This window comes from Ambystoma mexicanum, chromosome 7q (assembly GCF_040938575.1).
Source record: "Ambystoma mexicanum isolate Mex_15411 chromosome 7q, UKY_AmexF1_1, whole genome shotgun sequence".
In the NCBI taxonomy this organism is placed as follows: Eukaryota; Metazoa; Chordata; class Amphibia; order Caudata; family Ambystomatidae; genus Ambystoma; species Ambystoma mexicanum.
The window spans coordinates 657,599,392-657,617,109 of NC_090941.1; the positions used below are offsets into that span (position 1 = coordinate 657,599,392).

The following is a 17,718-nucleotide window of genomic DNA, read 5'->3' on the forward strand; positions in this document are numbered from 1 at the left end:
GACTGGTCCTCCGCTGGGTAACTCCTGCTGGAGGCAGCAACTTGGCTGGTTTTTCTCTTGGCCGTCAGCCTTCACTTCAGGGACAGGTAGTCTCTCTGCCGAAAAGTCTGCAAAATGATATTTTTTGGCGCTCGCAAGAGACTCCGGTGGGAGGACGAATCTCGTCTCATCTGGAGGCGTGGCAAACCATCACTGATGACCGGTTTTGTCCATCGCTCGGGTGGGCTTCCGCTTGCCCCGCTCTCCTACCCCACTCTTCAATCCTCCCTTTCAGCAGTCGGGGAGCTGAGGTCCAGAAACTTCTAGATCTCAGGGCTGTAGAACCCGTTCCTCTAGTGGAACGAGGGGAGCGCTTCTACTCTCATCTGTTTTTGGTGCCAAAACCCAACCAGGCTGGCCTGCGCACCATTCTAGACCTTTCCCAGTTCAACCTTTCTCTTCTCCAAGAGAAACTCAAGAGGATTACGCCCTGCCAAATAAAGTCCTCTCTTCAGAAGGGTGACTGTCTCAGCGTTGTGGACCTTCAGGATTCATATATGCATATCCTGATCTGGAGCCAGCATCAGAAATATCTGTGGTTCTCCCTGGGAGAGGAGCACTATCAGTTTCGAGTGCTCCCTTTTGGTCTCAGCTCTGCACCGCGTGTCTTCACAAAGATGATGTCAGTCATTGCAACTTTTTTAAGGCTACAGGGTATTCATATGTATCCATATTTGGATGACTGGCTTCTGTGCAGCCCCTGTCCGGTGAAAGCCTCGAGCAAACTTCAGTCTCTCCTTCAGCTCATGTTCAATCTTGGGCTTTCAGTGAACTGGCGTAAATCCTCCATGACAATCTCTCAGGACCTGATATTCCTGGGTTTCCGATCGACTGCAGGATGTACTTGATGGTGGACAGGATGGCAGATCTGTTAACCATGTGTCAAGTCTTTATTCAGTCAGAGAGCATGTCTGGCTGGTGGTTCCAGAGGCTTCTGGGCCTCGTGCATGCTTGCTCTTCCCCTGGCACGTCTCAAGATGTGACTTATGCAGTTAGTTCTTTGGAGCTCCTGGCTCTAGGCGGTGGACCCGGACACCAAAAGGATTTCGGTGCACCCTACATGATGTCAGATCTCCTTTGGTGGTCTTCTTCCAGCAGTCTGTCGGTGGGTGCGCCTTTTCAGGAGCCCTCCCCTCAGGTGACCATTACGACGGACTTCACCCTTATCGGGTGGGGCGCGTCGATGGATCATCTTCAGGTTTTCGACCAGGACAGGACAGACAATTTCACATAAATTATCTGGAACTACTATTGATTTTCCTGGCGCTCAAAGCTTTCAAGCGAGGGATTGTGAACAAGGTGGTCCGCATCTGCACGGACAATGCGGTATCCATGTTTTACGTCAACAAGCAGGGGGGTACCAGGTCACCTCCCCTTGTAGACTTAGCCATTCAGCACAGTGTTTAGCTGTTGGCGGTACACATTCCGGGCCAGCTGAATGTGACGGCAGACTCTCTCAGCTGGTGAGCGGTGGCCAGCTATGAGTGGGAACTGATCACGGAGATCCTCTCAGACCTTTTTCAAGTGGACCTCTTTGCGATGTCATCAAACAGGAAACTTCCTCTTTATGCTTCCAGGAACGGACTCAGAGATTCTTCCCTGGGGGATGCTCTCGAGATTCCGTGGCACAACATGAGGGCCTACGCCTTCCCACCTCTTCCTCTGATTCACCAGCATTATGCAAGATCAGAAACACGTCGAATTGCACTCTCCTGTTCATAGCCCCGTGGTGGCCAGCCAGATTCTGGTTTTCGGAGCTTCAGTATCTGTCAGTCTGCTCACCGATCAGGCTTCCGCTGATTCCCAACCTGCTTCACCAGAGCGATCAGCAAATGTGGTACCCCTCCCCACACTCGTTCAGCTTGGCGGCCTGGTACCTGAGTTCAAATCTTTAGAAAGCTTCAATTTGTGCACAGATAATATGCGTATCATCCAGGCGGCAAGAAAGCCTTCAACGAGGTCTCAGTACAGGAGCAAATTGCTCTGTTTCTGTCACTGGTGTTTAGCAAAAAAGCTGGACCCCAGAGAAGCTGTCATCAATACGGTCCTGGCTTACATTTCTCATCTGGCAGCTTCGGGCATGCATGTCTTGTCTTGTAGGACTTATTTGTCGGCTATTGCCGCTTACCTGTCCACGGACTCTTGCTGTTTTTCTTTGACAAACCCTGTCATGAAAAGGTACTTTGCAGGTCTATTGCATCTATATTCACCTGTACGCAACCCACATCCCAAGTGGGATCTTAATGTGGTCCTTACTGCTTTATGCCATAAATCCTTTGAGCCCATGGCTATGGCAGACTTGAAATTCATTTCATGGAAAATGGCCTTTCTGATTGCGGTAACTTCGGCAAGGCAGGTAAGCGAGCTTCAGGCCTTGTCGATAGAGCATCCATTTCTCACCTTTCACAAGGATAAGGTTGTCCCCCCGACCAATCTTTCTTTCCTTCCAAAGGTGGTATCTGATTTTCATCTGAACCAGTCGATTTCCTTACCAGTCTTCTTTCCAGAACCGGCTACAGATGCCGAGAGGGTTCTGCATAATCTGGATGTAAGGCGAGCTCTTAAGTTTTATTTGGACAGAACATCTAATCTTCAGAGCTCTTCCCAACTCTTGGTGACCTTCGGAGACCTGAAACGAAAGCAGGCTACGAAAGCAACTATCTCCCAATGGATTGCTTCCTGTATCTCTGAAGCTTATGCTGTTCAGGGCCTTCAGTCTCCTAAGGGAATTCATGCCCATCTTGTGCGGGACAAGGCAGCCGCCAAGGCCTTCCAAAAATATGTTCCCTGGGAAACCATTGCCAAAGCAGCTACATGGGCTTCCCCATCAGCTTTTGTGAAACATTACTGCTTAGATCTGAGCTCCAGGGCTGATGCTCAGTTCGGGCAAGCTGTTCTTAAAAACCTCTTTCAATAAAGGAGTTCCATCCAGCCGTTATTCTGTAAGGAGTGCTTGGTAATCTCCCACAAGTATGGAGGAAAAGGGAAGGGACGTGGGAGTATAATAAAGTTACTCACCGTAGTGACTACCTTACTCCTAGTCCATACTCCCCGTTCCTCCATACGCGCACCCGCCGTCCCCTCTAATAGGTATCCTCTATTATTGCTTAAATGGTCTCAGATCTGGCAATATAAAAAGACTGAAGGGCGATGCGCGGGGCGAAGCTAAGGAGGGCGAGGCTATGGCCCTGTGCGGTACCCCACATAAAAAGGAAAGAAGGACACATTTTCAATTTGATGCTTTCTTACAAAAGTGCTCCGGTCCCGTCCCACAGGACGGAATGTCCCACAAGTATTGAGGAAAGGGGACTATGGACTAGGAGTAAGGTAGTCACTACAGTCAGTAACTTTATTATTTTCTCTCGGGATATCGTGCCAAATAACAGCAGTTAGAGAAAATTAACAGAAGCAGGAAGGAGTGGGTACAGCTGGATGTGGAGGACAAGGGGAAAATACATTCAAGAACGGATTTAATAAGATCTATAAAAGAAATGAACCCACAAATGGGCCCTTTTAAATTGGTAACACGTCATACACGCATGGGGATGCAGAACAACTCTTACTCCAAATAACAAGACTGACTCGGGAAGTTGGAAAATGTCTCCTCTGACTGTTTTATTTGCAATTGTCTAAAACAGGGAGTTACAACAGACATTCAGTCATGCTCTCAATCATTTTGTATTAAGAACACACTTAAGTACTAAAGATTTGTCATAAGTGACATCATACTACATGGTAAAGTAAGAAAACCTATGTGAGATTGTGATAGGCTCAAGGGGAACATCTAAGTATACTTTCTTTAGGGGATTGGGTTGTTTCTTCTTTGGAGTCCAGATCTTCACTACCCCACTCAGGGATCCCGCCGATTTTACATGTTCATCAACACTCCAGGTCATGTGTCTGCACTGTTCATTTGGATTACAGTAGATCCATCGTCCCACATACTTCCTGTGATTTCTTGGATGCAGGAACTTCGTTCCCTCAGGTGCTAAAATGCTGGCCTCTATATATCTTCTGATCTCTTCATCTGTCAACTCCTTGGGTGCAAACCCTGACTCGACATAGATCATTTTTGTCATTCCTACTGCTTTCTTTGCTGTCTTCTTGCACTGGGTGATTACTATCCTGATCACACAGAATCCAAACATTATCATCACCACTATTGCTTCCAGGAGTTTAAAGATATTCGCCATCCATTGTGGAACCCATGAGAAGATAGACGCGAACCAGCTGTCATTTGCAATATCTTCTGTCTCATCTTCCATCTTGTCGTGCACCTTTGTGAGCAACGTTATGGCCACTGTCAAGGTCCCATTCTCGCCATAATGAGAAGGTATGAATGTGCAACATGATTCTCTGATTTTCATGCAAACTCCTCCATCCATTGCGTTGATCATATCAAGGACATATCTGTTCTCAAGGGTCATCAGTCGTATTGCCCTCAGTTCTTCCATGATAGTATTGAATCCCTTTATGGTGGTGTTGATCGTCTGCAGGAGCTCCCAGTGAGTGATCTGTAACCACTTTTCATTCGCCATTGTCTGGATTCCTGGCATAAAGATAGTCGTGAAAATCGAAGCAGTCTTGCTGAACAGCCTCTGCTCATATTGAATTGCATCAAAGGCATCTATTGATTTAGCAGAGAAATAATTATCCCTTCTTGTTCGATTGAGGAATTCAAGTGATCTTCTCCTCTTCAAATGGGTATCTGCTTTTGGAAACTCTCCAATATTAAGGTCACTCTGAGGAATCACTAACACTGGAATGTGAATAAGCACTATAAAAAACATCCCTCCCCAGTCCTTGGGCAGCTTCATGTAGGCTCTGGGCCCACAAGCCCAATAGTGGTCCATTAGAACTACTGTCCCATCCTTCATGCCTGGTACATCAAAGATTCGGCCACACTGGTGATTTTCTCCAACCTTCCTCGTGCCATGTACTATCTGCAATGGTCCTCCCTTATCGTCAACCCATGTCAACAATTCACAATTCTTGACCAATGATTCTTGCATTCGTTCTCTGCAGTATCTATAACTGGTTCATAATACCTGGTTAATGCTGCTGCTTTAAACATATTCAGGGCTTCAGCCCATCCTTCCGGAGTCAGTACTGTTCCTTTGATTTGTAATTGATCTCTCTCCCAGCATCTCAGTATTTCTTCTTTATTTTTTCCTTGACAATCTAGCATCTTGTTTTCTTCCCTCCGAATTCCTGCTCCACTCATCCCAGGCCGTTCATATCTGATCACTAGATCCTTCGTTTCTGGCTTCCCTATTGTCTTCAAATCTGCACATATTTATCTTCTCTTTGAGATGTCTTTCCAGTTACCCATATCAGGGATACTGTCCTGCCTTGCAACTGTCCTCTTGTCTGGCAGAGTGCGAGATCCGACAGGCAATGAGCTCTTTGCACTGGTACGTTTGTAGCTATGAATATCTTAGAGGTTCCCATGGCAAAAGGTATGAGTACACATACATAGCAATTCTCCTTAGATGTGCCTCTCTCCCACCTTTTTCATTTGTTGATACCACATGTTATTACCCAAGTGTGCTGTACTGTTTAGATATGTGCTGATCCCATTATCATCGTCTTCTGCACTTCTCCTGTGTCTTCCCCTTAAAATCTTAGCAGCCCATGGAAACAACACTAAAACAGCTCTATGCTGGGAAGAAAACACTTGAGACCTTGGCACATTGGTGATGGGCAAACCGAAAGAGTTCCTGGAGTGGGGAGAATCAAAGGGACTTCTGCCTTTTTTGGATCATAAGTATAAAAAAGGTGAATCATAAGAAACAAAAAGACACATAACATAACTGTGCATATGTATATCGTGAACCAACAAAATAATCCCCACCATTTGTGCCACTCTGGAATTTCTTGAGTTTGCTCATTCTCTGAAATTGTGTTATCTTCAACATTTCTCATTTCTTCTGCAATTTAACGAAGGAAAACACTTTACTCGGGTAACTGTAATAGATTTAGCAGCTGCAGTAGTTCCTCTACTATTTCCACGAGCAGCCTTCTAATCACAGGGTCATTCTTAGGATCCTATAAAAATGTGTGGATGTCCACATCTCTTCTAACAAGGGCCGGCTAAGCTTGAAGAATAAACACAAAAATAGCAAGCATGATACGATGCACATCACTTTCGTGGACAACCATAAAATCAGCCAAACAAATATTCAGTGACAAATGAATCTGGCTACTGTTCACATTTCCAATTCTTAACCAAGTGTTGTCATTTTAAGCATAATCACGATATATCAGTATTTCTCTAAAGTTCATTTCCAAAGATTCCTGTGACTCAAGCAAAAGGCTTGCACGCCTGCTATAATAAAGGAGTGTCCAAGCCACAGTCCAAATGCAAATCTGCATTTATTAATCTGCCAGATTATCGTCCTTTTTCTTTGTCATCGATCGAGTCTGCACATGCTGAAATTCTTCTTCTTGTCTTGCTTCTGTATCGATCACTGGGGGTGCTGCGGTCTCACCGGTGTAGAGCTTGACGTCATTCAGGTGAATCCCAGCTCGCCAGACTTGAACCTTCATTGCTGAGGGAGTAATGTTCTCTACTAAATATGGTCCATCGTACCTGGGCTCGTGCCACTTCCTAGTGAAATTTATGATCAGCGTGGCATCACCAGCAAAGAGCTTAGGCATCGATAATAGTTCTGAAGATCCGGTTGCAGAATGGTATTCATCTGTGTTCTGAGACCGACCCCCCCCTGGCACTTGAGTTGATCTGAAATGACAGAGATACTAGCGGTCACACATGTCAAATATTAATTCAGTTCATTTCCTAACATTTTTTCTGTACTCTGGGCATCACATCTACTCCTTTATGGAGGAGTTAAAGGCGCTATTATTATTCTTCCTGTTACTTGTTCGTGGTGTGTGAGGTGGTGGTCCGAACCAGGCTGATTCCTTAGGGCATATAAAGCTAAGGGCAGGCAACATAGTCATCCCTTTCTGAATGTTAACTTGAGCTTAGCAATCCTTTGTTTAAGGAGGCCATTGAGTCTCTCACATAATCCGTTTGCTTGCAGGTGATAAGAAGAAGACAACTTGTGCTTAATGCTCAACACTAAACCTATCTATTCAAATACTTCATTGACAAAATGTAACCCATTATCGGATCTCAGCACTTCACACACTCCCCATCTTTGAAAGACTTAACATACTAAAAACTTTGCTGCACAAGTGGCATCAGGGTGTGTACACGGACCTGCTTCGATCCACCTAGAGAGGGGACACTATCAAATACCGGTATCCACTACATATTTGCAGCATATCAACATAATCGCTATGTAAATGCTGAAAAAGACCATTCGGTCGAGGAATTACTCCTCTAATCATTCGCAGTGTATGCCCAGCGGTAAACCTTTGACATACGATAAAGTTTACTACATAAAATGCAACATGTTCTAACAGGCCTTTCCTCGATCTTCAGCTGTTCTCTTGCTGTGACACAGACCTCCGATTCTTATTTCTTCACAGGTCTGAGTTTACTAAATATGTGACACCGATATCCAGAATTCTATATAATGGCAGCACTGCCTGCAGTCTATTCACTACGTATAGCAAGCTTTCATGATTACTTAATCTACTTGCATTACAGCATCTGTACAGTTATAAAACGGCTTGCATTTTTTGCACTGCTCTTCACACATGCAATCTTCATTCCACATATGAAAGTCTTCTCAATTCTTTACTTCGTCTACAGATTCTATAAGGTCTATGCATCTTCTTCTTTGACCATTCTTCTCAGTGCGCCACGCTGATTTCTTGTGACGTCACCAGCCTCTTTTCTTCTCATCTTCATATTCCTTTGGGGACCTCATCCAAGAGATTGTCATCTCTGTGAGGGTGCATCACATAGGGTCTTCTGAACGGATACATTGTCTCAAAGACTCTTTGTGGAATAGGCACCATCACTGGGGTTGCACACGTAGCAATTTCCATCTTCAAACATATAGGCAGAATGGGGGCGGGACTTCCTTCAGAGGCATTCATCTGCTCCTCTACAGAATAATATGTAACTATGTCATAGAATTTGCAAGGCACTGTTTCCCCATGTTTGTAAATCTGTAACCCCCCCATATATAAATATATATAGAGAGAGATATATGTTTTAAATCAGTAGTTTTGTCAGTAAAATAGTTCTGGTAAAAAATGTCTCTTCCAAAACAAAATGGGTAAAATCGCTGGAGACCGCCAAAGACTATTCAGATTTGTGTGCCAGAGATTACGCCAATTACTATGTGAGCGTTTATGCTCATAACTGTGACAAACAATATACCCCACTACCAGAGTCTATTGCGGTCACTTTCACAGACATTATGCAGTTGTGTCACAAAATATTCTATAACAAATAATACTGCTCCCGGCTCTGAAACACATCATACAAGCAGAGGCCATGACCTTTGCACAGTTCACAATGAGATTCCTTCCACTTACCTCCTACCATTAAGTCATGTATTGTGCCACTGTGCCCAAAAATCTACACTGTGCCAGTTAAAATAGGATTGTGTTTCTGAGAACAGAATCATCAAGTTGTAAGGCACATGGGAAATATATCAGGTCATACATAACAAAACTAACCTTTGAGAGAGCACTCATGGCTGGTTCTCAGTTTTAATCAGTATATTTGTATCTTCATGCCTTGCGTTAGCGCAACCCAATTTGATACAAGGTCATCCAATCAAATCATTACAAATAATTCAGAACTTTCCAGGTCATTCTGGTAGAAATCTCCCTGGTCCAAGGGAATAAAGTGTGCACAATGCTGCTTCCCAACTGTATTAGGACGCTGGAAATTCTTTAAAACCTGTATATGGTGTGTTTTTCTCTTTCACAACATATAATATTATAATTCCAAAACTATGCATAAAATTTGTATTCATCCATCCTCTTAAGTGTTCTATTCCCCCTCTTCTTTTTTCAGTTTGAAAATATACATTATAGATTTCTCAAATTTAGAAACAATCTTGTCTCAAAAACATATTTGATGTGAAAAGGGGGCAATGTGTGAACTAACTGCTCATTCATACAAGGATTATCAACATGTCAGTCTTTCTTGAGCTCTTTGCCCTTCTTCAGGGTCTCTAGATCCGTTAAGTCTGGAATCTGCAGCGGTCTTTTCTTTCTCTCGTGACACAGAGCTCCCTCCTTCAGAACAAGATTCAATCAATCTAACTGGCACTCCTCTCCACATTTTTAAAGGCAGTAATTTACGCTCTAAATTGCTTGACTATCCCTCTATATCACTCCACCAATCCTCCAGCAGTGACTGTGGTTACTGTTGGTTCCTGTATAACAATCTTTTATCTGTAAACATTCTTTCCTCTATATCCATTATAGATCTGCCATCTTTAATTGTTAATGCTCTTCATATTACTCAGATACATCAACTGTCTTTCCTTCTTTCATATCATGAGCGGGTATCTGCTCTGCCATTTACGGATGTACCAATCCAAACAGCAAAAATATATCAATCATCTGTAACACAAACATTTCTGATCACAAATCCCACAATCGGGACCGGCCAGAACATACGAGCATAATTAAATATTCCATTCGATAAGGAGAGATGTGAAGGCACCATGAAGCAAGACACAGACAACAGATTCAAAGTTCAAACAAAATAACTTTATTAACTTAAATGTCAGGATGGTTCAAGGCCTAACCTTGCCCTATGCTAAGGTGAGAATTCCCTACTTGAATGAACTAAGGAAAGTCTGGGTCAAAGAGTTCAACTTAAAAGTCCATCTGTGTCCAAAACGTATCCTTGCTCTCACAACTAAAGCTAAACAATGTGTAGAGATGTCATTAATGAAAGCAATGGTGTTCATCATAAAGTTCTGAGCTACTTCCAGCTCTTAGTTTCCATTTCAACCCACCTTCCCCAAGTTCAGGGAGGTTCTGCAAAAGTCTCAAGATCACGTGGTTCCCTTCCCCAAGTCTTGTGGTTCCCTTCCCCAAGTTCAATGTAACACAGTTCACACAATCACACAAAAGAGGGGGTATTGTGGCTCTGTCTGCAAGATTGCATTTGCAATTCCTCAAATCTCAGGGTTCCCTTCCCCAGGATTTCAATGTAACACTTGCACTGGTTTCAACCTTTCAATTTCCAACAAAAAATAGGCCCACTTGACCCTACTTCTGGTTCGGTTCACCAGTTCACTCACAGTGCTCTTTGGTTTATTTCACAATGGGCCTCATTACAAGTGTGGCGGTCTGGAAATAAGGGTGCGGGTAAGCTTACCAGCACCCTTGTTTCCTGACCGCCACACTACGAGTCTGCCTGTCAAGGCCCCTGTGCCCGACAGGTCTAACCCTGCCGGGCGCAGTTGCCTCGGTAGGCAGACTCATCACGGAATCACTGACACCATTAATGACGGTGCCGGTGCTTCCGTGAACCCATTCCCATGGAGTCCTCTGGGACTCCATGGGAAAGGGGACTAACATTTTCTGGCACCTAGCTTCCCGGTCCGCTAGGACTTGTAATGTGCCTGTGGCACCGGGAAGCTAGGTGCCGGAAATGGTGTTATGAGGTTGGCGGCAACCCGACGGTCGCACCGGCGGGTTACCGCCGACCTCATAATGAGACCCAATGTCTATTAACTTTGATCACTTAGGGCTCACCGGTCTAGGCGCAGTTATCAGACCACACAGTCCACCCATCACAGGTCGCGCAACTAGAAAACCTTTTTGACTTTATGTACCATTTTACACTGAATTCTCCTGGTTAGCCACTTTGCTTTGTCACCACGTGTTGTACACTTCTTACCGGCTTTTGGCTTTGCCGTATTGTATCTATTTATAAAGTTCACTTTACGTGGTCTTTTTCCCTGCCCCACCTTGCTGTGATATTCTTTCACACTTGTGCTCTTTTCGGTAAATTACTTGTAAATTGGCACTTTTCCTTTTGGTTGTCATTCGTTGTTAACTTTTCCCATGAAGTGTTATTCAGTTCCATGTGCAATAAGTTTACTTTAGCTTAGTTTCAAGATTTTGACTCATTTCGGTGTTCGATATATTTAAATCAGCTGTGTTTCAAAGTTTCAATCAGTTCAGTATTCATCCTGGCTGTCTCTCAGGCCCCACCATGGCTGCCTCTTTGCAACACGGGTCCCCTGCTGGTCTCTGCCACCCAGGCCTCCCGGTTGCTCTCTCTGCTGCAATTTTGGGTCTCCCTTTATACACCTGCAACCTTCTGACAGGCTGTGGATTTGCAATTGGGCTTGCCTGACAATAATTAAAAGGACATGCCTGACCTATGAAACAGTTCACAGGCTCCTTCTTCGTCCTAGTACTATAGTTGTGAAATGTGGTGTTAGTGTTCATCACTCCTAGTCGCCTCTTCCTCGTCCCAGTACTGTCAAAGGTAAAAGATGGGGAAAAGAGGAGAGAGGTCTTACAGTAGCCTATGAAGGTCGGTGGAGGGTTAAGTTGATCTTCAATAGAGAAAGAGGCATACCATGTCTTGCCTGCAGGAAACCCAACCTTTAATCCATTTTCTTTTCACCTTCTGTCTGATGCCTCTAGACTGGTGATATCTCCTGTCATTTTCTTTGTCAGTGGGGCAGGGATAACAATATCCCATGACTGCGTCTGGGATAGAGGACTTGTTCGGAAAAGGGAATGTGGAATATCATGTCTCACCTGAGGACATCTCCACCCAGGTGATCTTCCCTCGCTTCTCCACCCCTAGGGTGAGGATCCAAGAGCGATGACCTTTCCCTGGCCCCCTGAAAAGCGGATCCAGGGTGAGTAGGAGAGAGAATACCCTTAGGCTTCTCACAGAGAGCAGCACATCTCCCCCAAATGATTAGGTGATAGTTGCTGCAAAACAATAATCCACATATTTGGTCAGTTGAAATGTGGGTGGAATCGGAAAATAGGAGGGGAAACAGTTTGAACTCCTGATAACTATGTGCTCTACCCCCCACACCCTTTGAGTCTTTTAAGTCAGGGTTCAGGCTCAGCCTCTGCTACACATTCCTTCCCTATCAGAATTCCACAGTAGAATATTCATAGCAGAAAGCAGCAGTGGTGATGATGCTCATTAAGTCTCCCTGGACCCATTGCCTCTTTATTGTCTTTCCAGTATGCCAGATTGCCTTATGTATACCTCTCTGTGCACTCATGTATAGTTACATATGTTCCCCTCTATGCATCTAATGGGAGCCCCTCTACTGAGAACGAACATGGGTCAAATACCCTGCTATCTATGGAATTTCTTCCACTCAAGAGGGTCTACAACCAGGTTTTAGATCAGTGTACCCTTCGCAGAGGAGACACATCCATTTGCATATCAGTCTTTGTCTCACCCACAAGGGCAGTCCAGCACCCAAATGCTAGATTACCCTGGGTTACTTAGGGTGAAACCTTTTGTATATATGTTTAGGGACTTTGGGTTTCACCCTAAGTAACCCAGGGTAATCCAGACGTGGACTTCTTGCTCACTGTGTCTTAGAGAGGCTCAGCTTCACCTCACTGATGAGGCCTGACTAGGCCGAAACATGTGTGTGGGGTTGCTGATGGCACTCTTGTTCAGAGGAGATTTGCCTATCACTTTGGTGCAGGACTGCCCTTGTGGGTGGGACAAAGACTGATGTGCAAATGTATATTTCTCCTCTGTGAAGGGTGTGCTGAGCTAAAACTTGGTTGTTGACCTTCCTGAGTGGAAGAAATCCCATAGAACAGTGTATTTGGCCCATGTTCCTTCTCAGTAGAGGGGCTCCCACATTCTTTTGTAACCTATATACTAAAACGTCTGCTGCATGCCATTCTATGCTCTGCTCTCTTGTCATTTCAGTCCACTTAAGTGTCATGCTTCCCACAGTGCTACAAAGCCATTACCTATGGCAAGAGGTGCTATCCAAACATCGGATAACATAACATAGGGACATCTTTATTTTGTTTTGCTACTTTACTAACTTCACTAACCACATAGACCTTTGATACTTTGCAATGATATTTCCTGTTGTTGGTGGATTGTACTTATCAGGCACTGCTGACTTGTATGGCATCCATGTGGAATCATTCCTTTGGGACAATCTTACAAACTACTCGCACTTTTGAAGTTTAAATTATATTTCACTTTGAGGATCATACTTATGTCTTACTGTGGATGTATATGGCAAAATAGCTTCTTGAAATTGCACAACAAAACAAGATTTATTTCTATGATCCCTTGCTCTTCTCCCTCCTTAAGGTATTCTAAGGACACGCCTCTGCCTTTCACACAGTCTATAAACTCAGTCTGCTGGGGTAGCTCAGGCTGTATTTTCTAAGAATGTTTATCTAATACCGACATTACCAAAGATGGCTTTCCACTTCATTCGACATTGCAACACCGTGTTTGTATCCAATATAAAACATTTCTACTGCATTAACTCAATGTTACAGACAAGTGAACATGCCTTGAATGCATATTTGACATGTCTGACAGTTGTGTATGTAATTTGCATGTGACTGTATGTCAATCAGTGTTCATTTGTTCTGCATACAATGTAATTAATTTTTATTTTCATGTTTGCACAGCATATGGTCTTCCGAAGGGCCTTCCACCCCGAAACGCTTCTAGGCCATAACAATGGGAGTGGGCGCTGTGCAAATATCACTGGCATCATGAATGCGCCATCAATCTCTTATTAAAGCTCCTAGAAACAAATTAACTCGTTGTGGGCATGATTTAATCCCTAACATTACTTTGACGTCCTGGAAGAAGCGGTAGAAAAGAACTTCACCATAGTTTGAAACAGAAAATAAATGGGCGCATTGGCGGATAAGAAGGGCAGTGTGATAGCGTGGTGGGGCCGAGCACTGCCATCGTGTGTGGCTGCTGGCTGTTCGCCTCCCAGGACAGGCGGTGCCCGAGAGGTTCCCTGGCTATCATAATGTTTTGACGCATTAGGTTAACGGAATGTGCTCTTTCCTGACAGTCGCTATCTCAAGATGTCCGCTCCCTGGCGCTTCTGTGTCAGCTCAGGAAAGAAGACTCCCAAAATTTCACATTCCATTTCTATCACTCAGGGTGCAATGTGTAAAACAAACGGGAAATTAAGAGTTTTCCCTGTTGAGTTCAAAGTTCTACTGTAAGTCCAGCTCTATCAATTATGTGTTATGAAGAACCATGGAAATGGGTGATGGACGCCACCTGTCAGTGTGGGAGGCCAGGGGTATGGGTGGAAAGATTATTAATGTAAGGGCACGGCTCTGCGCCAATTAGGGTTTTGCTCAAGGAATGTGCGTCGCATCTTAAAATGAGCCATTGTGTATTTGATTTTTTCTCTCTCCAGGAAAATCTCTGGGATGGGGAGCATTTGGTAAAGTGGTTCAAGCGTCTGCTTTTGGAATGAAAAGATCACCAACGTGTACAACAGTTGCCGTTAAAATGTTGAAAGGTAGGTCGCAATTACATTCTTCCAATCCATGGAGAGGCATCTTCTTTGGCCGTAAACGCTGCAAAGTGTGCTGCTAACGTTCCACTTAGCGCTGCTCGACATTGTGACTTTGATCTAAGATTAGCTGCATTGATTTAAGTGCTCGATAGAAACCATGAAGCAAACGTATAACAGCATATGCTTTACGCTTTTAGTTGTCCTCTTGTTGTCCGGTTGTTCCTTGTTAGATCTGGGTCCATTCAACCTGCTCCTGCTTTCCCCACACCGGCTGCCCACTCGTCATGTGGAACCCTTCAAGCTGCATGGGAGTGCGAAGGGAAAGGACTGGCACATGCTAGTTGGCACTAGAGATAGCAGCAAGAAGGTGGCATGCACCCACAGGCCCACCATTTTAGCGTCATATGTTTCAAAGACTCAACTTCATTGAATTGATTTAAATGTGTGCATCTTGAAATCAGGTAGACAAACAGCAAGCACATAAGGAAAACGCCTCTTAACCACTCATTAGCCAACTTCTTGTTGTGTCACCCTGCATCACCAAACATTGAACCAGGACTGTATGAAATGTTGTATGCTGTCATTGGGCGGTATCAGGCCCCTGCGGCAATCAGCCCCCTGCGGCAATCAGCCCCCTGCATTCACCAAATGCAAAAATGAAGAATCCTGCTTAAAAATGCTGCAGCACGGGGATCACACTCCCGTGTGAAGAATGCCCCCCCCCCCCCCCATCCTCCCAGAGTGGTTTCCAATAATTGATGCCCGGGTGGCGCACGCGCATTCCTGTAGGAGCAGCGACCTCCCTCACCACATGGTCAAAAAATGGCGGCCGAACATTTCACAGGCTCTGACCCCGTGGCATGAGCCAAACGTCCGGGACAAACTAATTCGCTTTGCACTCACCGCTGCAATGATCGCACAGGTCCGTGTGATTGGATGCGACCACCTTGTTGCCAAAGTTGTATGCTGTCATAGAGCGGTATTAGGCCCTTGTGCTGCAACACGAGCGCCCTTGGTCCACAAAGAATACACGGGACACTGTTACACGTCCGGGCTCCACGGCGCTCTGGCGTGCATGTGACGTGCCCCTTTTATTAAGCACACGCAGCAGAGTTACATCACTCCGCCGCGTTTGTCTTTCTTGAAGACAAAGATATCACATTAAAGAACCCTGTCGGCCATCTTTGGGTCAAGCCTGCATTGGAACATTCTGTTAAGAAATAACTTTGACTTAGTTTCCTCGTTTCTTCATCAGCCCAAACAGACAACATCCTGCATTAACTACCATAACTAATTGTATCTGGTCACAGATTCATTCCGTTTTATGATATATGATTAGAATATCGAATTATCAACATTAAGAGAGTCTGAGTCAGCAGATCATCAACAATGCTTGCGCTGTCGCTAGTGTCTGGTTTAGTTACAGTTGATGGCACTTGTGGCCCCTTCAACTGCATTTTGGTCACTAGTGACATGGTACCCTCACCCCTCCTGCAACCCAAACTCAGTTTTTTTTAATTGTTCGAAATTATGCTTGAGGCGCTCTCCTCATACCTTATGTAAACTCATCCACCCCTCTAATTTACCTGCTGGAACATCTATCTCATTTGAACTCACGCTGGTCCCCCACCAAACTATCTTTATGACTCTGGAATTCCTAATCTTTCTGAAATAAATCCTTCTTCGTAACCAACCACTGACTCTCACCTCTAACTCACAGTTACAGCCATCTGAGGGAAGAACGTCTTCTTTTACTCACATTTGTGAGTCCCTCTATTTTTGCTTGCCCTTTATGAGGCCCTGATTATTCTTCCCCAGTGAAACCCATGCAGGTCTCATTGGGACCGCAACCTTTATACCTAAGTGGCCATTTGGGGACCTTTTTGGATCCCAAAGGTGGAGGATACTGTCAAACTGATCCTTGGCCTCCCTGGGGCAGTTCACTGATCCAGACAGTTGTAATGGTTCGTGTTTGTGGCAATGTACTTTAATATAGTGTATTCCCGAATTGCAGCCATGTTGGCACAACAGAAGCCTTCTACTCCTGCAGGACTCCAAAATGGAGACTCTAGCGTTGTGGCAACTCTGCTTTGTTGGCCTTTAGTGTGATTGGGTGGGGACCTAAGAATACAACATAGGGTCATTTCTCTAATGTGAATTCCAGCGAGGAGCTCACGAAACTTCTGAAACTGAGCACCGCATCCTCCTGGCGTCCTAGTGTGGCTCTCTCCCCCTCTGTACCCTTTACTCAATGATTCATCTGTGCAGCAGATCCCATATTGTTCTCCTGGAGTGGAGCCCACCCGTGGCATGCATTGTTGCACCTTTTATGAACAGCGACTTGCAACCTTGTGGCTGAGGGCCCCCATTGCTGAATCTATGATCTACTTGCCTCCGTAGGATAACATTGGTCTAGTGTTTCCTAAGGGCCCTTAAATTAAACGTTGGGCTTGCGGTTGAAGTGAGTTACTGAGGTCTGTGCTCTTCCCAAAAAGACCCGTTGGACTTCAGTGATTTATTTCGAGTTCCATGGTCCCGTGAGACCACTTTCTGTGTTTCTATTGTATTATATTGTTTCACTGTGTACTTTACATGATTACTTTCTAGTTAAATCGGACACACAACGTTATAATGAAAAGAATTCATTTTTACAAATGTATTGAGTGGATATTCCCTTATTGGTTGATAATCAGAAGTATTTACTGTGCATTTCAACCAGTTCACTTCTTCTGGAGGATTGCCTTCACTGCTCTGGTCATCTATCACTTGGAGAGTCAAGAATTCAAAGGAAAACGCCCCGTAGCCAAGTAGAGCCAAGAAGTCAAGAAGTCTGTCTGCAGCGAGAGAACTGCAGACTACCCTGCTCGCCAGGCAGCGTGTGACCCGATTGTGAGGGCTGCATACTGACTGTTACATTCCCGTACTGCCGTACGGCCTTCAACATTGCAGCCCGCTCCTCCGGTGTTGTTACCAGCATTCCGGTTTCCATGGCAACGTGACGTCTGTAGCCTGCCTCCCTGGTCAGCCCAATCCAGCGGCCCAGACATACCGGATATTCCTACATCATATTCTGCCTGAGCGAAGCCCAGGTGAAGTCAGGCAAAGTCTGCATGCTGTCTGCGACGAGAGAACTGCGGACTACATAGCTCGTTAGGCAGCGTGTGACCCGGTTCTGAGGGCTGCATACTGACTGTTACTCTCCTATACTGCCGTATGGCCTTCAACTTTGCAGCCTGCTTCTCCGGTGTTGTCACCAGCATTCTGGTTTCCA

The 17,718-nt window shown here is 44.9% G+C and overlaps 1 protein-coding gene across 1 annotated transcript in view; it reads left to right on the plus strand.

The window, feature by feature from the left end:
• FLT1 (fms related receptor tyrosine kinase 1) overlaps positions 1–17,718 on the plus strand; it is a 577,293-nt gene that overhangs the window by 292,610 nt on the left and 266,965 nt on the right. Inside the window, exon 18 of the mRNA XM_069639312.1 lies at positions 14,346–14,450. Within this exon, the coding sequence (XP_069495413.1) occupies positions 14,346–14,450 (105 nt within the window). The remainder of the gene's footprint in view (positions 1–14,345; positions 14,451–17,718) is intronic.